General features: G+C 28.4%; 2 protein-coding genes across 7 annotated transcripts in view; one reads left to right on the forward strand and one right to left on the reverse strand.

Annotated features, from left to right (window-relative positions):
- Positions 1-2824, reverse strand: part of LOC107451318 (peptidyl-tRNA hydrolase 2, mitochondrial) — a 17866-nt gene extending 15042 nt beyond the window's left edge. The window contains exons 1-3 of one of the 5 annotated variants that reach the window (XM_071181192.1): positions 2689-2824; positions 2347-2516; positions 1448-1537 (exon numbers count right to left, since the gene is read on the reverse strand). In XM_071181192.1, coding sequence (XP_071037293.1) covers positions 1448-1537; positions 2347-2505 — 249 coding nt within the window. In that variant the 5' untranslated portion in view covers positions 2506-2516; positions 2689-2824. Of the gene's footprint in view, positions 1-1447; positions 1538-2346; positions 2517-2607 lie in introns of all 5 variants that reach the window. The other 4 variants (XM_071181190.1, XM_071181188.1, XM_071181191.1 and 1 more) reach the window with 4 other exon arrangements.
- Positions 2825-2931: 107 nt separating this feature from the next.
- LOC107451307 (splicing factor 3b subunit 1) overlaps positions 2932-25631 on the forward strand; it is a gene marked incomplete at its 3' end in the record, with an annotated part of 36852 nt that continues 14152 nt past the window's right edge. The window contains 13 exon segments of one of the 2 annotated variants that reach the window (XM_016067361.3): positions 2932-3045; positions 5878-6002; positions 7557-7649; positions 9681-9801; positions 16196-16269; positions 18189-18273; positions 19046-19140; positions 19411-19633; positions 20476-20742; positions 21741-22057; positions 23970-24251; positions 24661-24747; positions 24834-25104. In XM_016067361.3, coding sequence (XP_015922847.2) covers positions 3018-3045; positions 5878-6002; positions 7557-7649; positions 9681-9801; positions 16196-16269; positions 18189-18273; positions 19046-19140; positions 19411-19633; positions 20476-20742; positions 21741-22057; positions 23970-24251; positions 24661-24747; positions 24834-25104 — 2068 coding nt within the window. 2 annotated transcript variants of the gene reach the window in all.

The following is a 25631-nucleotide window of genomic DNA, read 5'->3' on the forward strand; positions in this document are numbered from 1 at the left end:
CCCCTTTGTCACATTTTCCTCTACTCAACTTCAAGGATGAGTCCAATTTCCACTTTTTTTTTCCATATCGTTTTAGTTCAAAATGGCGGGAGAAACGAGCGAAACTTTTTCCCGGATTATCTGGATACCGCATAAATGGTTCTCTACTGTATGCATAAAAAAAGAGTTGCAGATTTAGCTCTTCGCAATTAAGTCTTGCTAAAGTCATTGGTACATGATTTTTTGAAATTGGTTGCATACTTCTGTTTCGACTTAGACATCCTTGAAAAAAAAAATTTTAATATACGAAGACTAAGCGAATAATGGATATCACGTTGCTAGTTTACAAGTTTGTTGCCAACCGAGTTTCCCCACTCCTGTACGGACGTCACTCGATATCGTCATGTGACGTCATCGCATTCAACTCCACACGAAGATTCCTACGAATCCCAGTGTAAGGGGGCGGGTGAAATAGGAGTGTTAAAGAGGGGTAACGTTGAAGAGGAGGGAAAAATAAAGCACGTGCAGCTACGCCTCAGGCAGATGGTAGTTCGATAAGAGGGGATGGAATTCACCCTGAAAGAAAAACAAAACTTGCGCAATCGCGGAAAAATTAGGTAATTGTGAGTCTGGCCGTCGATTGCAGGAAAATTCGGTAGTTTTTTTTAATTAATTCTGGAGGGCGGGAGAATAACTCAAAATTCGGGAGACTCCCGCAAAATACGGGAGAGTTGGCACGTCTGGTTATTTGCGCGATCATTTTTAGAAAATATAACATTAATATCTTTCTTAAGAAAAACATATACATCAAATTCCTAAATAGATTTAAATCAATCTGAGTATGAAGTTTTGAGAGAAATCTGACTTTCTGCGCCTTACAAGTAAATGAATTTAAAAAAAACTATATCACAATACATCGCTATAACGCGATGCAAAACTGACGATGCATCACGACAAAAAATTTCTTATATCACCCAGTCCTAGTATTGAGATTTTTAATCAATTAGATAAAATTAAAAAAAATTTAATTTTATTCTAGAATTCGTAAAATTGTATAACTTAAAGCATATAGGTATTCTAGTTCACAGAAGAACTTCTTTAACACAGTGTCCATTCTGCATCAATCAAATGCTAAAATTTCATTTTCAAAGCTTTAAAACATAAGATTAAAGAAATAAAATAAAAATTGGTACAAAAATGATTGTAAAATTTAAAAAAAAAAAAAAAAAATATTTATTTAAAGCAAAAAAATACACAGATTTTTTTAGTATTTGATTTTTTATTTTTGTGCCACTAATGTTCTAAAACCCATAGAATTACTCAAGCACATAATTGTGAAAGCATTAACAGTCAAAAGATAACATTTAATTAAGATTAGTTAATCTTACAATCTGTACACAAAATTCAAATAATAAAAACATAAAGTGAAGAATAATAATTACATAAAGCAAAATAAACTAATACAAACCTGAGCAGCTATCTTTCCTTTTCCCATCTTTAAACCATTTTGAACAACTAGAACTAATTTATAATCGCCAAAAGCAAAGTCAGAAAAACTCTAGAAGCAAACAAAAAATTAATTTAAAAAAGGAGGCAATAAAAACAATAATATTAATAGCAACAAATTACAGGTCAGGTCCATCTCTTATACCCGAAGAAATAAACTCAGAAATCCTAATCATTAAACCTGCACTGGATAATAAAGTCTAGAAATTCAGAGGCAATAGGAAGAAAACAGTTTATTTTAATGTAAGCTTCTACTAAGTTTTCAAATTATGTTAAAAAGAAAAAATTAAATATCAATCTTAAAGTGGATGACATTCACCCTTTCTTGCAATTACATTGGTAGATGTTCAAAGTTTGAAAAAAAGTGGGAACATTTCTGTATCATGATCTGTTGGCACCAACTACAACTGCTAAATAGATTTTAAACTTTCAATTGCAATTTTTTAAAAAGAGGTTTGCTTGGAGGTAGGTATGAGTCATACCCCTCAAGTTTGACCCTTTCTGTTTCCGTAAAAAAAAAAAATTTAGTTTCGAACAACCCACAGTAGTCAAGACTAAGCAATTACTCAGCCGCATATCACAATACGGAAATCTTCCCAAAATACTTTGAGGAAAAATAACAGCATCAATGCACAGAGGGATACGAAATCAAACATCTCTACACTATAGAGATAAAATAAAAGTCTTCATAAAATTATACTATGTCACAAAAAAGAAAATCTCTGAAAATATACCTAAAATTTTTTCCAAATTTCATATCTACTCAGTACATTACGAATATTTAGTTAATACACGCAGGACTACAAAATTTAATAACACGAATTACAGAAGAATAGCATTTTATAACATAAACTATACTACCTGTTCACTTGCTTTATTGTCATTATCCATTGTTGAAATTTCAGGAGATGATTTCCGAGATATTAAATACTTCACGACATATCCACAAAGAAACCCGCAGCCGAGAGCAGCTAAATTAGTGCTTAATACATTGGACAGATTGACACCAGTTGATGACATGCTTGAATAACCTGATGCAATGAGTACAAAGTTCATTAAATATTACACAATATTTATACTAAATATATCATAGCTTTACTGCAAATAAATTAAACACATTACAGAATTACTTTGATAAGAAAATTATGCACTTTTAAAATCCAGCAAGAAAGAAAAGTAAATATTAAATTTTATATACTTTACGGTTATTAATTTTTCTGACAATTTCTACGAGCGTTACTGGCTTTCTATTTTCGTATTATTTTGGATTAGTATTTGCAAATGTATTAGTTTTTTTCTCACGGATGTTTTTAATTAAATGGTTCGTATAATTTGCGAATAATAAATGTACGAATAATAAATTTTATCAATTTTTGCAAAAATAATTTAAACTAGCATTTAAATTTTTTATGCCACTAGTATTTTTGTGGCTTTGTTTATAGCACGTAGTTTCTAAAAGTCATGTAACTGTATTTGCGAAATACATGTTGATGTTTTTTTTTTTAATTATTACGCAGTCCTAATTTTACAAAATGGCCGATGTTCAAAGACCTCCAGATGGTTAGAGAAATTTGATTTCATTTATGACAATAATTTAAATAATTTGTAGCGCTTTTTTCATTTATTTACAATTGCTTTTATGCAGCAAACTTGAAACCATTTAGAATTGCAATATATTTATAATTATTGTTCCTTGCTCCAATAAGCACAAACGAATAATTTGTCTTAATATTTTGATTACATTTGTTAAAAAAAAGTTCATCATGTTTTTGTTGTTTAATTTAATAAGTGTTTTTCTTTTTCAAAAGCACATATAGTACAATCTAACACTTAGTTTATAACTGAGATCGAGTCTAGGCATAGTTATTGTATATGTTACTCATTTCAATTTATCACATTCTGCGACATGTTTCGCACTAAACACAACTTAATTAATATTTACCACGTTCTTAACACTGTTACAAAATCAGAATTTCCTAGGTATTTGCCATAATGATTAAAACCATTGTTTTTACCGTCCTGTCCAAATTTGTTTTGCCAAAACTCTTCCATTTACAGCTAGGGGAATATGTGATCTATCGTGCCATCAGCAATTGCCATATAGATTTTAAACTTGAGTAGTTGGGGGAAAAAACATGTAGAGGTTTGCTCCTGAGTAGCTACTAGTATCCCTTGCAGTTGGTCCCTTTCTATAACAAAATTCTGTAAATTTTTCAGTTTCTTTGCTGGCCACTGTTCAGAAGTCGCCGAGACTTGGCAACTATTTTGATATAGATCATGATACCAAAATGTCAATATTCTGCAAATGAATTTTGAACTTGAATATTAAAAAAAAGGTGGTTTGCTTGGAGTCGACTCTATAGTCTGTTCAACGAGAACTGATAGCGAAAGTAAACAAAGCGGCGTGCTATTTGGCGCAATACAGCTGTCTACTTGGCGCCGGAATTATGACAAATAGCGCCTATCAGACAAGCAAAAACTCTTATTTTTAGATGGTTGTTTGTATCGCCGTGGTGTCTTTTTGCAGGTGTTTCATGAGTAATATGGAAAATAAAGCGATGGATTTAAGTCCTCCTAAAGAACGACAGAAGAAATCTTACATAAGTAAAGTTGAGAAAGAAATAATATTAAACATTTATAAAACAGAAGTGCATTCAAAACCAGATGTTCCAATTATTGATGTGGCTGACCATGCGGCTTCTGCAGCGGGAGTTAGCACAGCTTCTGTTTTTAGAATTATCAAAGAATATAAAAAGGATGGTATATTACATTCCCCGAAGAGGGCTAAACCTCGTAAACCTTTTTTGGATGACATTGACGATTTCGACAAAAATGCTCTAAGAAGAAAAGTTCATGATTTTATTCCCTGTTAAAAAAAATTAGGCTTCAAACATCAAAAACGAGGACGGAACAGCTCACTCATTGAAAAAGAAGAAATAATTTTGTGGCGGCGAAGACATTTAAGAACAATTAACAAAATGAGACAAGAAGGAAGAAAAATTTATTACATGGATGAGACATGGTTGAATGCTGGACACACGCAAGACAAAGTGTGGAATGATACTTCCATTATCTCGTCAAAACAGGCATTTTTATCTGGTCTTTCTACAGGATTAAAATTGCCTTCTGGCAAAGGTGAGAGACTTAATATTACGCATATTGGTAGCGACGCGGATTGGCACAATGGTAGCTTAACAAAAGATTTCGTGAGACATGTAAAAAAGTTCCAAGTTTCTTTTAGTGTAATTATTTTCGTAATACTTCCGTTAGAAAAATAAGGATAATTAACAACTTAAAAATACAAATAAATGCAGTTCCTTCTAATATATTTTTAAATCAATCGGTGAAACATAAAACTATTTTAAATATTATTTAACTTCTAATAAATTTTTAAAAAAAATTGTAATTGTGAAAATAAAAGAGTTTTTTTTTTAACATAACTTTCAATTCTATACGACTTTTACGATGAAATTATAAAAGTTATGTTTTTCATAGATATTTATGTAAAATATATTAAAACTAATTTAATCAAAACTTAAAGAAATATAGATAAATTAAAACTATTCTTAAAATAAAATTATGTGTTTACTGAAACACTTAGAAACGTATTTTCATGAAAATATTTTAATTTTGCATTTTCTTATCTAATTTTAAGGTATCAAAAACCAAACATCGTTTTTGTTTTTCTATAAAAGCGAAAGCTCTGTCGATTCAAATGAAATCGCCCATTCAGCGAAGTGGCAAACGTTGCCGATCAAACAGCAACCCTTTTGTTTACTTCCACTCTCAGTTCTCGTTGAACGGACTATAGTACNTTTTTTTTTTTTTTTTTTTTAGTCTTTCATTGGCCATTGCTGTTAAGTCGCCAAGACTTGGCAATTATTTTGGCTTTATGATATGGAATTTTATATACAATCGTCAAATGGATTTTTAACTTTATTAATAAAAATATGTAGTGGTTTGTTTGGGGATGGCTACAAGTTGTACTGCTTGAGTTTATACGCTTCTGTTAATATCTTTAGTTTCTTGCTGACGACCAGTGTCTGGAAATTGCCTAGATATGGCAATTATTTTGGGGCAGATAATGATACAGAAATATACCCTTAATAATTTATTTATTACTTCATGTCCATGGAATCCATGTTTTTAAAATACAATTATTTAAAAAAAATTCATTTAAATTGAAAATAGTTGGTTTCATGCATTTTTAATTTAAAATCTCCTTACTTAGTATTTTCAGAAAACTATAATGCGAAAAAATTTCAAAAATATTCGTAAAAATATTATTTCATATCTTGACTCGATCTACAAAAAAATCTACAGTTTTTTATTTTTTTTGATAATAAAGTCTGAAAATATCAGTTATTAAACATTTTTAATTTTCTTCAATAGGTGGGGATGTACCCCTTACCGCCTCAGCAGGCATTTATATGGATGAAGATATTTATGGTGGAACCAAGTCTAAATATGAAGGATACGTTACCTCCATAGCGGCAAACGATGAAGCTGATGTTGATGTAAGTATGTTTTAAAATAGACCTAATTAATCAGAAGCAGGGTTTGTTGATTTAAATCAAATGATTTTTTTAAAAAAATCATTGATTTAAATCAACTGATTTTTTTTTATACATATTGATTTTTAAAAAACAGTGTTTCAATTATTGATACTTTTATTATTTTCTTTTCTTAGTTTTAAAGTTTATTTTAAATAAATTGCTCCATTAATTAATTTCAGTTAACGAAATTACTTTCTTTTTTGATGTGTGTTAAATTCCAACACATTTGAAATGACATTTTTAAAAATCTATTGATTCTTGAGATTGAAAGTACAGATTAAAGTAAACATTTAATGCTGTCTTAATATAGACTTGCATAGCTGTAGAAAGTAATTAATAAACATGAATTTTTTTCGAGAAAAAAATTGCAAATAATGTTAATTAAAATTCTACCTTTTGATTGAAAAAGCATAGAATTAAAATCTACAATATATTTTATTGATGTAGGATTAAAAATGAATATTTTAATATAAAAATATATAGTTTAAATATGTATTTATTTTTTTATGAATGACTCTACATTTATAAACATAATCTGTTACATTTATTTTGTCATTTTAAAAATCAAGTGGAAAAAAAAGAAATCACAATTTTAAATTAAGATTGTGGTTTGCTAATTGAAACTTTGCTTTAATAATTGAAGTACAGGGGTCTGTCCAAGCCAAATTTACTACCGTTTAGCGGTACCTTGTCAAATTCAACTTTAGGAAAAACTGTTGAATAATTTCACAAAATATTTTTTTCTTAACATTTTATTTTTGTGTCTCGTAAGAAACGATAAATCCATATTTTTACAATATTTTTGTGTTGATTTTTTAATTTAATTTTTTATTTTCACAAATTATGTCTAAATTTTCACAAGATAGATGCCTAAACCTAAACAGACCCCTGAAGTACTCTTTAAATTCTCTATTTCATCTAGTCTTTAAATTTCAATCATGCATTTGTTCTAAAATGGTTGCGATGCAATCAAAGCTATGTATTATAACGAAAAATTATTTTAGTCAGTTAGAGCTCCTAAAATATTGTTATAATATAGTTTTAATGTTAATTTAATTTTGACTAAACATTTATAAAGTATTTTTAATCATAAGTTAAATTTCTTACAGTGTATTTGAAAAAAAAATCTGTTTTAAATAAAAAAAATCACGAAACCTATTCAGAAGGTGTCGTTGCATTGAAAGATCAGAAATAGGAGTTTTTACATTTCAGAGAGCCTTAAAAACATATTTCCACCGTACTTATATTAGTTTCCTATCACCACAATTTAGAATAACTGACGTTAATAATAATTTTACTACTTTTTAATGGCTTCAGAAAAGAATAAGTATTGATTAATTTTATGAGACACACCTCAGTAGTTATATTTATTTTACATTTAAAGTTTTTTTTATAGACAGTAACATTGTTTTAACTGTTTTTTTTTTTTTTTAATAATTTGAATTAAACTTTGAAATGTTGGTGTCACTTTATTAAAATAATTATATGTATTAATTATTGTTTTATTTTTTATAGGATGAGGATTATGATGCCACAAGTTTAATGAACAGTAAGAAGAGTGGTTTTACTGCACCAGTTGCATTTTTACAGGAATTAAGAGGAGACAGAGTAATTTAATTTTTATAATTATCTGCGTGTATTTTTGTAAGCTATAACATTGTTTCGATAATATTTTACACTCACTCTATCTGAAAAGTTTTATATAAGTTGCCAAAGGAATATTGGAAAAGTTCTATACAAGATTACTATTTGAAGCATTTAGGAATGTAAAAATCTTATTTACTTTTGCATTTTAAGTTATTGCTGATGTATGTTGCTTTGTGTATCTCATTTTAATATGCACTTAGTCTTTTGACTATAGACTTTTATGTGGAGGAATAATTATACTTTTTTTTTTTTAACTGCGTGAAAGGTTAAGTGTAGAGATCCAGATCAACCCATTCTTCCTACATATATTTGTCATGCTTCCTACTTTTGAGATTAAGGGCAGTCTAAATGTTTATTAGCGAAAGATATTTTTCTTCTAAAACATACTTTTTTTCTAATATTAAAGAATTATTTAGAATATTATGCAAAACTTTAATAACAGGCTCAGAGCTGTAGAGTCTGTAGGGAAAATGACCAACTTCAAGAATTATATATTTAAAAACTTTGACCTCATATATATGTAAATATATACACATGTTTTACAGCTTTTTTTTTTTTTTTTTTTTAAATGTAAGAGATTTAATACATGCTGCAGAAGAAATTTTTGGCATAGCAAATTAGTTATGTTAATTAGCATTTAACTGGAATTAAGTGATTTCTTAGAAACAGTTTAACTTAGGCAAGATCTTCTTTGATGGAAGGCCATAGATCCAATTTAATAAACTTATGAGCCGAGAATAATCTTTCCTCACTTACTTAAGTAGGTGCACCAGAGTTGTTACTGTTGGGGCTACTTCTTTCTTTTAACTTTTCTAGATAGATATGTATAAGTTCTAAAATAGGTGGGCTGTGCAGAAGTTTCAGATATAAAATTTATATCTAAAGACTAATAATGAGTCAAGATAATAAGTTTAATAATAAGACTCTAAAAACAATAAGTTGGTTCGTCAATTAAGTTCTTTTTTAAAATTCATTTTAATTTTATTTCAAATTCTAACTGTCCAACAAAAACTAAGTCAATGTGGTTTAACAACCTGAGCTCAGACTCCTTCATTCAAAAATCTGCTTAACTTCCGATTCCATAGCCCTGATTAGGTTTCTGAAGGATAATAAAAATTTATACATATGATTTCATATTAATAATTTTGAAATTATACCAAATTTGAAAAGGAATTATAATGCATTCTAATTAAAATATTTAATTACTGATATACCAAAATGTGTTTTTGCAAAAATAATGTTCTTTATGATTTTATTTTAATTATAAAACTCAAAAAAAATTAAAAAATTGTTTTTAGAACATGCAAAATACACTTAATAAGTTTGTAGTTTATGTTCCATTTGAAATATAAGGAGTTTACATTTTGTACCATTATGGGTTCACAAAAGAAAAACACCTCTGCCATAGCTACCTGTTTTTACAACAGAGCTGTATCTCTCTTGTGTATATATATGTGTGTGTGTGTGTATATATATATACAGTAGTGAACAGATTATCCGGAACAATCGGGACCATCGCTGTTCCGGATAACTGATTTTTCCGGTTTTCTGAATCGATGCAAAAAGCCGTTTTTTTTATTGTTAAACCCAACTAAAAAAAAAAGCACAAATAGTTGGAAATAATCTTTAAAAGAAAAAAACGATGAAGTAATACACTAATGATTATTTCCAAAATGATGGTAAGGTAAACATCTTTTAAAAAAGAAGAAAAATCCTAAAATCGTATGACGAAAAAAAAATTTTTTTTTAAAAATGGCGGGAAAATTTATCGAATTTCGCTCCGATTTTTTTGGTTTTCTGATTTCCGGATAACGGGTTCTGTACTGTATATATTTACATATACTACTTTTTTTCTTGAATTTACTGTGTGAAACTAAATAAAAAGTTATTATTCTTAATTATTGATTAAGTTTTCTTCCTACATATTTAATAAAAATATATAAAAATAGGTAATTTGTAATCACATTTTTTTAATATTTTTTTTATTTGCAGGATTATGATCCCTTTGGTGAACACAAAAAAGGTCAGCGTGTTGCTGATAAAGAAGATGAATACCGTGCTCAGAGGAGGAAATTTATGATCTCACCTGAAAGATCAGATCCTTTTGCTGACGGTTAGTTATCATTCTTAATCATTTATTCAATTTTTATTCAGATTTTTAAAAAGATTCAAGCTCTTGGTAGCCCAATGTTTTTCTATTCTGACCGTGAAGAAAATATTAAATTAATCATACTTAAATCCCTTTCATTAAGTGTTGAAAAATCTAAACCATGTCAAATTTTGAAATTGGTATGCTAATTTTTTCTAGATTTGGTCATTCTTTTATTGTGGTCATGAACATGTCACATTTTCAACTTTTTTTAATTTTCTAGAAAATTTTGAATTTTTATCCACTCTTCCAAACTATACAAAATTGAAAAATCAATAGTTCTTTAAAAATAAAACTTTAATTTGGAATACAGTTTTTCTTCTATAGAAATATTTAGTTAAAAATTATTTCTGTGCAATGTATAAAAACCTAATAAACTGAGTTAGTGTTATTCGCCTTTTAAATCGTAATATTTCATTTTGAAATGTTGTCCATTACCAATCTGTATTTATCCCTCAAATAATTAATCCTTAATTATCCCTAAATATCCTAATTATCCCTGACTTTTATTTGAATTGTGGGCTAAGAGAATTATATGTTTGATTTTTGGAGTTATGATTAAAAAGACTAAAACTTCTCTAAATTCAAGGGAATTGGATATTCAAATTATTTTGAAATATGTTTAATTAATTTTTTAAAGTTGGAATTGTGGTGATGATTTTTTTTTTCTTTGGATTTGTTAAATTTCAGTCTTTGAATCCAATTGTTTTTTCGACTAAGAGTTGTCTATATTAATCGCTTGTAATTTTTAGTCTTCAGAAATCGAAACTTATCTCATTTTATTTTCTAAAATAATTTTTAAAAATTCTTGTGTAATATTTTAATTTGATTCAAAATTGCAATTTATGCTTTTTCATAAAATCTTGCTCTGTTGTAAAATCAGACATAGAAACTAAGGAAATATAATTTGACCTGTAACTTTTTTATTTGCTCATTATTCAGATGCTGTGCTGTCTCTTAACTCACAGTATTGTTAATTAAAAATATAGAAAATTCTGATTTAGGACATAAATCCATTCTTACCCATTAAAAAAGAGCCACCTACACAAGTTAAAGCCCATATAGCCCCAAAGTTAAAGTGTTGATCTATCATTGTGAAGAACAGAGGTTTGACTCTTAGTGGCCCATGAAGCCCAGTCAACTTCAGATCAGTAGGTACCAGCATGTCTGGGAAATAAAGATAATAAGGGCGTAATGGCTGCCAACATTGTGCTATTGGTCAAGATGTAGTAAAACTTGAACCTCCTGGTCCACAGCTGACTGTTGTGAGAATGCTTTGCACAACTTTTTTTTCACACAAATTGAAACTGAAATTTTTTTATTGAAGTTCTATGCTGGCCCTTCTATCAATATCAAGAATCCTGCTTCTTTTCAGACTTAGTTCCCTTCTGCAGAGAAGCTTGTAATTTGCTAAAAGAGTTTCTCTTCATTAGCACATGGGAAAAATTAAAATTTCTCTGTTCTCTTTGTTAATATTTATTAAATTGGCAAATCATTCATTTATCTTCTTTTTGCATCAATCAGACATTAGTCTAGGAGACCACTGGTTATTATTTCAGGATGGTTTAGATATCAATGATTTTGGACGACCATTAATTTCAAATCCTGTAATATAAAAATTTCTATTTTCTTGTGAAGAAGCAATTTTAATCTTACTATTCATGTGTTGGCTTATAAACTTAAACATTTGGCTGCCATTAGATAGTTAGAATGAATGACTGTGTGTGAATGGAAATATATTCTCTTAATTTTTTATTCTCTTTGAGTGGAAGAATTTATTAATTATCTTTCATGATCCCCACGACAATTATATATGTTTGAAAGGCTCATGCGTAAGACAGCACTGATAACTTGTGTATGTTTAAAACGTTCAAGATGGTTTAGTAACATAATGTTTTTTCAGGTTAAACTGGGAGGTGGCACAGAATGTGGAAGAAATTACAGTTTTTGAATATCAAGTTCTGTCTGTTTTTTCACATTTCATGTTCTTATGATCTAGTTTTAATGAGCGCTGTTTTTTTATTCCAGGTACTGCACTAGGAAATCACTTACTTTTATGTAGTGGAAATTTGCTGTTTGCAAAGGAAATTTTAGTGCCTCTTGAAAGAGTGTTACTACCTATTTAAAAAAAATAATATTTAAAATTTCAAAAAAAGAGGTTGAAAGGCTTTAAATGCCCCTACCCTTTATCAGTTAATTGTTCTAAGCAAATCTTTTTCTCACTATATTATAAACAAAAGTATAACAAAATTATCCTTTATAAAATTGGTTTGGAGTTATTAATATTAGAAAGATCAAAATAGTACCCAAGTTTTAATATTTATGATATATATTCTAAATAGTTCAAAATTGTAAAAACTTACTCATTCAAGAGTTGAAATCCTTATCGAGGCTTACAGAAATGTCCTGAACTAGTCAAGGGAATAGGTTATCAAATATGTCAATTGAAGTTTTTTAATTTCCTATTATATAATCATCATAGTTATCCAAAATATTTTCAAGGTGTTGCACTATGGCACAATGAAACTAAAGCCTTTTTTATAAACGTAACTATATTGCAATTCCATTAAGGCAAACTTTACTAAATCTCATTTAAATCGTCAAAATTAATGTACCCATAACTCTACAGCAATTGCTTCTAGCATTTTTAGCAATTCGAGTTTTTTAGAATATTTCCCTTCAGTTTAAACAAAACCTAAACATTTATGTTTTATTATTTAATGTTAGATTTGTATTCATATTGAAAAAGTTTTACAATTGTTGATCGCCTTAGTTATTGCTTCATAAATAACTGGAACAGGTTTTAATTTTCTTTAAAATATCTACCTGTTGTAAACTTAAGTCTTTTAACATCTGAGAAAAATCTAAGCAACCTTTCTTTTATTTACTACAGTTAAAACTCTCATTTAATTATGTAGTTTTGCTTAGAAATTTATGTGTAATATCAGTTTATAATAAGTTATTGATTATAGAGGTTGTTGCATGGTATCAGGTGCTTTTTATTAAATTTAAGATGGGTACTTAAATTAGGTAGTTATTTGATTTGCTTAAGAAGCCTTTTCAAAAAAGATTACTATTGTTGAGCTTAAAATTGTTCATAAAATAAATGAACAGGGTATAAACTTCTTCTTTTTTTTCTTTTTTTTTTTTGAAATTGAACTAAACACTGCTGTTTAATATGCAAATATATATATATATATATATTTCAAAAACTTGAGGAAAATGCAACAGCCTTTTTCTATTTCTTTATTGACACAAAAATTCTTACTGGTATATTTCATGCAGATTAAGCTTTACATTGCTTTATTTTACAAAAGTGAAAAGCTAGAAAAATATTTTCAATCAAAGAACATTTTGAGAATTTTGTTTTTCCATTTGTTAAAGTTACTATCACTTCTGAAGTTGAAATATTTTCTCTTTCAAAAAAAAAAAATGTGGTCTTCTCCTCTTTCCAATTTACATTAAAAATGCTATATATTTTAATGCACAACAATTTTTTTTTACTATTTTTAACCTTCTCTTGGTCAGTTTTTATTTTATTTACTCTAAATTTTAAATCCAAACTAAATACTTTTTAATAATTAAACTGGGTATTAAATTTTTTATTCTTCCCTTGACTTCTGTCCTATTGTTGGCATATTTATTACATTTTGTTCAATAATCCCCAGTTTTAATTACAAAAAAAAAAAAAAAAAATGAATGAAAAAGTTTAACATTTATGAAATACTACCTAACCTTTATTAAATCTATTGCTTTGAGGAATTTAAATGTGTTGCTTACTTTCTAAGAATCGTGGGAAATATGTTATATACAGTTTAAGAAAATGGTTTTATAGTCTTACTCTTAACTATCAGAAAGCTAAACTCCTAGTATAATAGTTTATTATGGATTGCTGTTTACATAAAATCATTTTATTAGAGATTCTCCGGAGTTGAAGAATTATTTATAAAATGATTTATTTTTTGAGTCTGCTAGACCATAATTTCTTTATTTTTATTAAAAGTTCAAGTAAATTTATGTGATATTAATTTTAAAAATGAAATATGTTTTCAAGTAATTTTCGTTCGTGAAAATTTTATAGTTATTTAAACGGAAAATTTTACTGGCAAAGTGGTGAAAGAAAGACAATTTACTTCATTTAAAACAATTTACTATAGATATTTTAACTACTTTGTCTGAAGGTTTTTTATGTTTAAAAATGTGTTCCAAAAGTTTCCTATTTCATTTGGAGGTTTCCTGATATAGTTAACATTTTCATGATTTTCATTCTGAAATGTTAACAACTAAATTTCTGCCCATCTCAATCTCTGAATCCACATTTTGAAATGCAGTAACAAATAAAAGTAAAATTTCTAAACAAAATGATTGCTTTTATTAAATCTGAAATTTCTGAGAAAACTAGAATTTAACTTTCAATATATAATGTAAATAAAACAAGGCAAGTAAGAAGAAGAAAAATTGCATAATTCTTTTTTTTTTTTTTTTTTTTTNTTTTTTTTTTTTTTTTTTTCGTGTCATAACATTGTTGATTATATTAACACTGACCAAGAAAAGATCTTTTTTTTTTTTTTTTTTTTTTTTTTTTTTTTTTTTTTTTTTTTTTTTTTTGAAAATAAATTTCATTGCAATTATCCTAATTAAAGCTACCATTTTACCAAACTTGGTTATCTTTAAGTGGATTATTGAAAAATAATTTGTAAAATTTTTTTAACTACATTTAAAATTTACGAAACTTTTATTAGCATTGCATACAATTTTTTGTAAGACTGATAAATCTTCACTCTATATAAGTTAGTTTTTCCTTACCAATATTATTTAACACACACTTGTGTCACAATATTTCTATTTTTAAAAACCCTTACTATAACTCTTTGGAATGTATGGAGTGTGAAAGAAAACTGCATTTGAGCAAAAATTACTAATCATGAAGAATATTTATAGGCCCTTCTGATGACGAGATTCCAGGCAAAGAACTGCCGTTCTGGGAAGTCATGCACGTACGTACCAAGTAGCTGAAAAAGCTGGCATGAGAACACTGCTTTTTATATTTTATATATTTCGCTAATTAATTTTATACTTTCAAAGAAAAAAACATTTTTCATGCTATCAGTTGCACAATTATGTAGAAAGTTTTTTTTTCAATGTATTTATTATTTGGATTTAATGTAAACAATCTTAAGGTGATTATTATGCTTGCTTTATCAATATTTTTTTAGGTACTTAAAGATTATATATAGTTTGGAATTTTGAGGCATTGGAGTCATATTTGAATTCTAATCAATAGTGCTAGCAAATAATTCAAATTAATAATGATTCTTAATATTTCAGAAAATGTTAGTTACATGAATCCAGGTTTCGTAGTTGCCCTGATTTTTAACTTTATCCTGATATTTCTGGTGTTTACTTTTATTCAGAACATCCCATTTTTCTAAAAATATAAATACAGAAATAGATTTAAAGAATCCAAAAATTAAGATTTTTAATCCAATATTTTAATTAATTACGCTAGTAGAGACTGTAGAAAACGATGGTTCCCATTTAATGACTGTCTATAATTATATACAATTGTTTTACAATTAGTATCACATGAATTGTTTCAACTTGGTGCAGTTTTTAAACTACACTTTTTATAACAATTGAGGCGTTAGCAATAGATTCAGCCATGTGCTTTTCTATTATTTTTACAGAATTCAGTAATTTTAGTAAAAAATTGCTAAATGGAAGTTGTAACTTATGGGAAAACTCAGTCTTAAAAATATGATGGCAAATTTGCATCATTGTGCTACTTCAGTATTTTTTGTTCTTGTTAGGTCACAAGCCTAAATATTCTGACCATGTGAAATTAGATCAGTAACAGATGAGACAAAATGTTTAATTTAAGTACTATTTTTAGTAATCTTTTCATTCATTTTCTATTGGGTCTTAAAAGTTATGCTATATCTAATTTCATATAATTTTGTTTAAAATTCAAATTTCTTAAAGTTTATAATATCTTGTTATTTTTAAATTCTAATTTTGTTAGCTGTTTATTGATAATAAATAATATCTTATAGTGAAATCTAATATTCTAAAATACAGTTAAGAGTGTACTTCACTTGCCTCAGATCTCAGACTCTATAAATCTTTTTGATAGTTGGGATCATATTTATTGATCATTACCAGTGTTCTCCCAGCTTTTGAGTTGTTTTTTGAGCATACTCACACAATTGAATAATAGGTTATTTCTAAATATCCAGCCTGATCAGAAGAAGGTATGCAGAAATTAGATGGAAATAGTTTCAGTTGTGTGACTATGCTTTACTTGAATATGAGTTTCAGTAGATCCTGTTTTAAAATATACTTTGCATGTGTTTTGCAGGTGGGAAGACTCCTGATGCGCAATCTAGAACCTACCAAGTTATTATGAGAGAGCAAGCTCTCAACAAAGATCAGGTAATCCTAATTTGATATTAAATCCATTTTATTATTATTTTAGATGAAATCGATTTATCTCTAGAATACTACTAATATTAATTGAATCATTAGCAGATATTGAAAATATATCGATATGATTTCTCAAATGTGTTATGTTTTTATATAATTATTATAAGAAACATGTGAAATATAAGTAATTAATAGAGTTTAAATCTTTTGAAGGAAATATTAAATCAATTTTCTTATTTTTTAATACATTAAGATTAAATGCTAAGGATTTTATTTTAAATATAGTGTATTTATATCTTTCCAATATGGTATATTTATGTCTTTCCAAAAAAGTGTATCAAATTGAAAGTAAAGTACAGTGTGTAATGCTTATTACAATCAGTTGTTCTAAAGGCATTTGATTTTATAAAGCAAATGACTCGTTCTAAAGGCATTTGATTTTATAAAGCAAGTGACTCGTTCTAAAGGCATTTGATTTTATAAAGCAAATGACTCAATAAACCAGCATATTTTCCCTTAAGGAGACAAAAAAAAAAAAAAAAAAAAAAAAAAAAAAAAANGAATATGACTATCTTCATTTTACAAATATTTTTATTCATTTATACAATGCTTCTACCCACACATTTTTGTCAAAAATTGATGAAAATATTTCATAAAACTGAAATTCTTCATCAAGGTAAATTGCATTAATTTACTGTTATTTTATATGCCTGAAACAACTGTTAAACCTGGCTAAAAGTATCTAGTGGTATTAACTTTGAGAATCCTGAAGTATATATTAATATGATGTTGGTCCTCCTTTTGCAATGACAAACTGCGTGTGTCTAGGGAGTCTTTGCCCAAGTTATGTGGCCACAGGAATTGATTAAAGTAAGTAATGGCTGTGACGAAGTTGGATTCAGTTGGCTACTTAAACACCAGCTATGTAATACCATACCAGAAATATTGCCATAATTTGGAGAGCAGCATTGTGCAGAATGTCCGCATATTTCATTGTTCATGTTCCCAACCACAGGAACTAAAGAGCCTAGACCGAACCATTTATTTTAATATCAATGTAACTTATTCTTTGAAGTAGCAAATAATCTCTAGTATGTAAGTGACCCCATTGCCCAAGTACTTGTTGAACCATAACTAGTTTCTGCAGTTTTTAAACCATAGATAACACCCCCACTTCATGTTGCTTTTAGATAAGTGTCTGGGTGCTTTTGACCAAATAGTACAAATTCAGTGCTGAATGCATTTTTGCAACTATTTCTGTGTCATGTCACTAGTCATTTTTCATAAAAACTACATTACAAAGACTATGTCTTCTATTTTTTAAAGCATTGAATATTTTTGGTGCATCATCATAGAAGATTTTGCCTTTACAAGGTATTTGTCCATCTTACATTAACACATAAAAAGTTTGAACCTCTTACATGAAGAAACCTAACCTACGGTAAACATGTGGTTGCAGAGAAATGTGTTCTGAAAGGGGTTCTGTGGTTGTGTTCTGTTGTTCGAAAAGGGTTTGAACAATACTGGTAAATAGGGAAGCCAGATAAGGGGGCAGATGTTGAAAATAATGAAAGATCCAGGAAAAGTGAAACAGATTTTATTCTAAATGGTATAATTCTAAGCTTTTTTTCGAAAATGTCAGATAAGGGGGCAGATGTTGAAAATAATGAAAGATCCAGGAAAAGTGAAACGGATTTTATTCTAAATGGCATAATTCTAAGCGTTTTTCGAAAATGCGAGAAATTCGCGAATTTTTAAATTGATTTATAGAATGCGCGAATTTCTCGCGGTAATCATTTTTTAATGCGAGAAAACAAAAAAATATGCGAGATTCTCGCGTTCTCGCACTGTAGTGAAAACACTGCCTTATAATTTTTCACTTCTTGACATAACATATTTTTATAAATTTATTTATTTATTTAATTTAGGTGGAATTAAGAAAGAAAATTTCAGAAAAATCAAAGTCTGGAGAGCTTAAGTCTGTTCAAAATGGTGATGTTTCTGCAAAACCAGGTATGCATTTATTTGAAATTCCTTTTCTTTCCATGGTGATGTTAAAATTAATTTCTTTTCTTTTTCTCATTCACTACACTTTTTTAAATTGTTTGGTGTCAAAATCATTTTACTCCAAGAGCGAACATTTTTTTTTTATAATTTTCTGAAAATTTTTATAAAAAAAAACATTTTTATGTTAAATATTTCCAATTATGTTGGTTGATACTAGTGAACAATTGAGCAGGTTGATACTAGTTAGTTTTGATTCATAAATATGATAGTTAAAAGAAAAAGGAAAGAATTAACAAGTAGTGGTATCTGCCTTATTTTGTGGTTGGATTATATTTTTTCTAAATTAAATAGCTACAAAAATATTAATCAAATCTTTGTTAAGGGATTTAACTTTGACCATACCTTTGATTTTTTTTTTTTTTTTTTAATAATGAATATTATAATTCTGCATTTAGTGCAAAAGTAGAAAAAAGGGAGTTTGCATTGAGGCTGTTTTTTAATAAATTCACAACTATAAAAAACATAAGAATTAAAAAAGTATCACTACAAAAAAATAAGGGGGAGGAATTAACATACTGGTAAGGAAATTCAGCATTGAAATAAAAATAGTAAATATTTCTCTGTATTGAAATTTTTTCACCTTAATTATCTAAGCTAATTTATCTAGCAATTTAATGACATAAGTTTTATTTTATTGCATTTTATACATTATTTATCAGTGTAAAATATGTAACTGTTGTAAATGTTGATATTTTAAAACAATTTTTACATTTTTTAGCAAAACGTAGAAGATGGGATCAAACTGTTGGTGAGGAAACACCATCCTCAACTCCTTCATCCAAGAAAAAAGCTACGAGTTGGGATGCTGCAGAAGTGAGTATTTATTTTTTATTATGGTATTAAATCAATGTCTTTTTTTTTAAAAAAAAAAAAGAGATGTGCAAACCTTCTATCACATCTTCTAATCCAGGTAGCTACCTAAAAAATTAACTTCATTATAAAACTAGAAAATTTACCATAACTGCTGCAAATCATTATACCATTGTAGATTTTAAATATTAAATTTTGAGCATTGCTTTCAATTTTGAAGATTTATTTTTTGAGTATTTAGACTTCTATTAAATTTAATGCAATTTGTTTCAGTCACATACACCGTCTAACAGCCGATGGGATGAAACTCCGGGAAGAATTCCCAAAGGGTCAGAAACACCTGGAGCTACACCAGGACAAAGTACTAGGCTATGGGATGCCACCCCTGCACACGCCACTCCTGGTGCTGCCACTCCAGGCCACGACACTCCTGGTCATAGAGGTACACCCAGTGCTCGTCGAAACAGATGGGATGAGACACCAAAGACAGACAGAGGTATTTTAAGAGTTGTAAATTAGTTTTATTTTTAGATTTAATTCATTCTCATTATGAACATAACACTTAACATGAACACTACAAAGTATATTATAATTTTGTGGTTAAACGCCTTATATGACCTCTTAGCTCGGGGTATATATATAGCTGTGATGGCTTGGAATTGACCGATAGACCGGAATTTACTACGAGTGCATACGCTATACAAGTCTCTTACTCCTCTTTTACATGAAGAGTATTCTTAATCAATTGGTGATATTTGAAACCAAAACATACAACTTACTCGTGTATGCTTAGTGCTTCACTTTTTTGCATCTTTGTTTCCTAACAATCCATCTCAATCAATGACGAATTATAGTGAACTTCATCTCACACTATATTTCTTTGTCACACTATATTTCTTTGCCATTTGTCACACTAAATTGCTTTGTCACTTGTCACACTATATTGATTTGTTATTTTTATTGAAAAAGCAAAATTCATTTTTCTAATAACAAGTCTACACTAGAGATTTCAGGTGTGGATTTACGAATACTCTTAGCTTTTTAAAGCTGGGTATATGCTTCAGCTGAAAGGGCTAATATCCCCCTAACAGCTTTCCAATTGGCTGTTCAACTTGAAGTATAATATTATGAGTTTCCTTTATTCTTCATCTAAATGGGGATGTTCGCTTTTTTTTCGGTTTTTTTATGCAAACAATTTTTTAGTGTTTGGAACAATTTTCAAAAGCTAGTCCTTTGTAAGTCTCAATTTATGATTTACCATATTTAATTGCAATAATTATTTATTATAAAATGATTTTTTTTATGTGTGATGATGTTTAAATATATCCCATTTTCTAGAAACCCCTGCTCATGGAAGTGGTTGGGCAGAAACTCCTCGCACTGACAGAACAGGAACTGACCTCATTCAAGAAACTCCCACACCCAGTGCCAGCAAACGTAGGTCACGTTGGGATGAAACTCCTTCTTCACAGTTGGGCAATCAAACTCCACAGACACCCTCCATGATGACTCCTATGACACCCATGACCCCTATGACTCCCATTACACCAAGTGGTATCACACCTACTGGTAGTAAAGCTATGGGCATGGCAACACCTACACCAGGTATGTATATATTCTATAGCGAATTATGATGCATATAGTGTTTATGTTTCTCTGTCTTAATATTTGGATGCAAGTAATTTGATTAGTTGGCCATTTATTCTTGATTTTTAAATTACGCCATCAAGTATACAGAGCTCTATTAATTCACATTTTGTTATTTTAGCAAACAATCTTATTTTAAAAATATATCTGCAAAAAGATTCAGTCACTCAGTTTCATATACAAAATTCTTCCCAAAACATTGTCTAGCATATTTGCTTTACATAATATTAAACACTTATGTAAGAAATATATATTATTTTAATATTTTTATGTATAATATGAAAGAGAGTCCCAATTGTCTGAGTTAATGTGAACTGCGATTAACTCAGGTAACAGAAAAACCCGGTTAAAGCGAAGATTATAAAAAAGGAAAGAAAAAGAATAGGTATAAATATAATGTATTTAACAAATGTAAAATTTATACGAGTACACCATGTACTATTCATATTATAATTAAAAAGCTTGCTTAAAAACACTTAAAGAACATACTTTATGAGAATTAGAGTTTTTACTTTAAAAAAAGTCCTTAATCAATTTTTTTTTTTTTTTTTTAATGTTTGGCGCTTTTTGGCAGCAATGTTCTGCCATTTTTTTAGGGATAACGGGAAGGCTGATGTCGCCTCTTTTTGTTGTTCTATATATTCAATACCATTTTCGATAGTTTTGAGTCCATGTGTATGAGAGATTTTTATATGTTCATTTTCATTATTGACGATATTAACAATTATTTCATCCGATCGAGTTGTTGGATTTTGTTTACCTGAGTGTTTAAAAGATAAAATTCAGATTTTTTTTTTTTACAATAGTTTTAAAAATAAAAAATAAACTGGAACAAGAAGCTCCTTAAAATATTTGATAGCTTTATTAAAGTGGAAACTTGGATAATTTGGGCTTGGATAATCTGGACACTACTGTAATTAACAATTTATTATCATAATGTTAAAATTATTTTATAGGACATATAATGGCAATGACACCTGAACAGTTACAAGCTTACAGGTGGGAGAGAGAAATAGATGAACGAAACAGACCTTTAACCGATGATGAGCTGGAAACAATGTTTCCTCCTGGGTACAAAGTTCTTCAACCACCAGCTGGCTATGTACCCATTCGCACACCCGCACGTAAACTGACCTCTACGCCCACACCCCTTGGGGGTCAGTCTGGATTCTTTTTCCAGAAAGAAGATCCAGTGAAAATGATGGACACACAACCAAAAGGAAATTTGCCTCCTCTGAAACCAGAAGATATACAGTACTTTGATAAACTTTTGGTAAGTTTTGTAATCTGAATCATTAGTAGAAAACACAATTTGATTGCATTTAAGTTCATTTAAAATATTTTAAAATTTAATGTTACTGGTTTTGGTGATGGTGCACATGCAGTGAATGAATAAAAAAGAAAAATCGAACGAGATATACAGTTTTTTTTTTTTTTTTTTAAACTTATAAAAGCTTTTTGGTTTTGTTTTAAAGCCTTCTAAAGTTTGTTTCATTCCAGTGTATTGCTTGCATTTCTAATTTTTTTCAGTATTTTAAATAATATTCATGAAAATAGTTCATTATTTAAAAAGAAATAGCCTAAGTGACATTAATAAAATAACTCTCCATTTTATTTTAAATTTAATTAAAGGTTTACTATCTTATAAAATTTTAAAAAATGAGAAATATCAAAGAAATTGTAATAATGGATAAAAGTTTAAATTATTATTTTATTAATTAAACTTTTTAGTTCTCGCTTCACCTCCTAAGCACAACAATTCTGATACACAGGAAATTTACTTAATGCATTCTGGCTTCAGAAAGCCTGTTAATGTTTTCACTTTATTAACTGTCCATACTTTATTGCTTAATGATTTTTTTCCCTTCTGTTTTTGAATTTATTCAACGTATTTTAACTATAAAAAATATTTAATATAATTGTTTCATTTATTCAAAAAAAAGTTTAAAAGGGGTTGCTACTTTAGTTTTATGTAATACATTCGGACTTCTTTTTAACTAACTTCCATTTTGCAAATTTCTCTATTTTGCTAATTTTTCGAGGAACCAAGAATATTTGGGATATTTCTTCGTAAAATAACTTCCAAATAGCGAAGTGAATTTTCTATTTAACGAAATTTTCTTTGAGATTCACTTTCCCGATTTCCCAAAATATTTCGGAACATTTTAAACATGATAACGCATTTTATGGGGGAAATTATCTAGAATTGATTTTCGAAGCCACTTAACTTTTAAAGAAAGCAGTAAAATCCCTTTCCCTTTTTGTTTGCATTTCAAAGGAAAAACTCAGACAAAATTAACGGATTTTATCAGTAGCAATTAAACTTAAGAGCGCATGTTGTAATGTATGTTTAAAATTACTTTAGCTGTAATTTTATACATAAATTTAGCTTTTTTACTTGCAAATGTATGTAGCATGGTAGTGTAATACTGGATAATGTTTAGCTCTATTCTTGCGTTTTATGCAGATTTCTTTTGTGGCTAAGATTTATAAAATAAATAGTAGATACTAGTTTACAAGATAAAGGTGTGGCGACTGTTATTTTAATTATGTCTAGTGTTTATGAATTTAAAACCTGTTTTGTGTTTGAGTATTTTAAAAGGTGATTTCCTATTTAACGAATTTTCCATATAACGAACTTATTATCGGGATTAAGCGACTTTGTTAAATAGAGGTCCAACTGTATTTCTTTTTTTAAAATTCTATCGTCTTTTTCATCGTCTAATAGCATATATATCTCAGAATGAAGATAGAAAAAAGGGGACAACATTCATTCCAACATTATTTTTTAGTGTTGCTTACCTTATTCCCAAAATTTGTTCTCATCTTTTTATATTTTGACCAAATTAAAATTATATGTTCCAATTAATTATATTCAATGTTTAAATATAATTTAGAACATTTTTTTTAATGTTTTTTTTTTTACACATCAATATGCTCTTTACCAGTAATTAGTTTTCTTGACCTAAACTTTTATGTTTAATAGTAGTTGTATTTTGGTATTGAGTTTAATAATTAGAGTGCCCTTGTGTTTATTAAATTTATTATAACTTTGATAAATATGACATTATGACAAAATTTCTGTAATAATTTATCAGCTTTCTATAATAGTAGAGTAGTGTTCATATTGAAAAACTAAACCTTGATTCATTTCAATAACTTTCATTTATCTTGATATTCAATAGGCTGATGTAGATGAAGAATCTCTGAGCCCTGATGAACAAAAAGAGCGCAAAATTATGAAACTACTCTTGAAGATTAAGAATGGCACTCCACCCATGAGGAAAGCAGCCCTCCGACAGATTACGGACAAGGCCAGAGAATTTGGTGCAGGCCCTCTATTCAATCAAATACTTCCACTTCTTATGTCACCGACCTTGGAGGATCAAGAGCGCCATCTTCTGGTGAAAGTCATAGACAGAATTCTGTACAAATTGGATGATTTAGTGAGACCCTATGTACACAAGGTTTGTGTTTGTCTTTAAAAAGATCTCTTTTAATAACCTTTTTTTTTAGAAGGCTATATAAAAATAGTCTAAAAACTGAAAATTTCCTTCAAAAATATTTCTTTATGTTATAAAATTATTATGGGTTCTCTAAGATTGCTTTTGTCTGTTAAATCCTTTAAAATTGGTTAGTTCTTATGTTTGTAGAATATTCTATTTTTAGTTCTTAATTTTAAATCATGCAGATTTCTGGTTTCTTAAAATATTCTTCTTGTAGTAGAATTATTGCTGCAGTTGAAATTTTAACTATATCTAAATCAGAAGTTTTTCTTTTCATATTAATCTGAACCCTGATTCAGTATTAAACTATTTTATTTGGTTGTATTTGTATATATTTTTTTAATTTGTATTCTTCTTTTTCCATTTTCAGATACTTGTAGTTATTGAGCCTCTGTTGATTGATGAAGATTATTATGCTCGTGTTGAAGGAAGAGAAATTATTTCTAATTTAGCCAAGGTATATTTAGTTTTTTTTTTTTTCCTGTTTAAATTTAAAAATTTATATCCAATTTGTTGTATTAAATTTATTTATTATTTTTTCAGGCTGCTGGATTAGCTACAATGATTTCCACAATGAGGCCAGATATAGACAACATAGATGAGTATGTTAGAAACACAACTGCCAGAGCTTTTGCTGTAGTAGCTTCTGCTCTAGGTATACCTGCACTTTTACCCTTCTTGAAAGCTGTATGTCGCAGTAAGAAGTCATGGCAAGCCAGGCATACTGGTATTAAAATTGTACAACAGATAGCCATTCTAATGGGTTGCGCTATTCTACCACATCTGAGAAATCTTGTAGAAATTATTGAACATGGTAATGCTTCTTCTTACATTTGTATAATATGAATGTTTTTTTTTTTTCTGCTAGGGTTTAAACTAAGTTTAAAAGTTATTTAGCAAAATGCCATGAGACTTATGAGTGTTTGTATATATGTTTTTATTTTGGACAATGATACTAAAATATGGAATAAATCCCTGTACAGTTAAGCCTGAAATCAAATAACAGAAGAAGAAAAAGATCTTTAATTTTTCATTAATGCACTCTTCTCTCAATTAAGCTTTTTAATTTATTAGGTACAAAGTTAGAGATGTATTAAAAAGGAATCTCTGCTATTTTCCATCCTGTGTTTATTTTATTTTCGCAATTAGTAAGCATCAAAATTCTTTTTTGTGCCATTTAAAAATCAAATGTTACAATTTGTATTCACGCTTTTCTATAACCTAATATCTCTATTTATATTCATGCATTTTTAAAATCCAATTCGTATTCACATGGTTGTAATATCAAACATCAATTTTTGTATTTATATGTAATTCAATAACTATGTGTTGCGATTCGTA

The sequence above is a fragment of the Parasteatoda tepidariorum genome, chromosome 5, assembly GCF_043381705.1.
Source record: "Parasteatoda tepidariorum isolate YZ-2023 chromosome 5, CAS_Ptep_4.0, whole genome shotgun sequence".
NCBI lineage: Eukaryota > Metazoa > Arthropoda > Arachnida > Araneae > Theridiidae > Parasteatoda > Parasteatoda tepidariorum.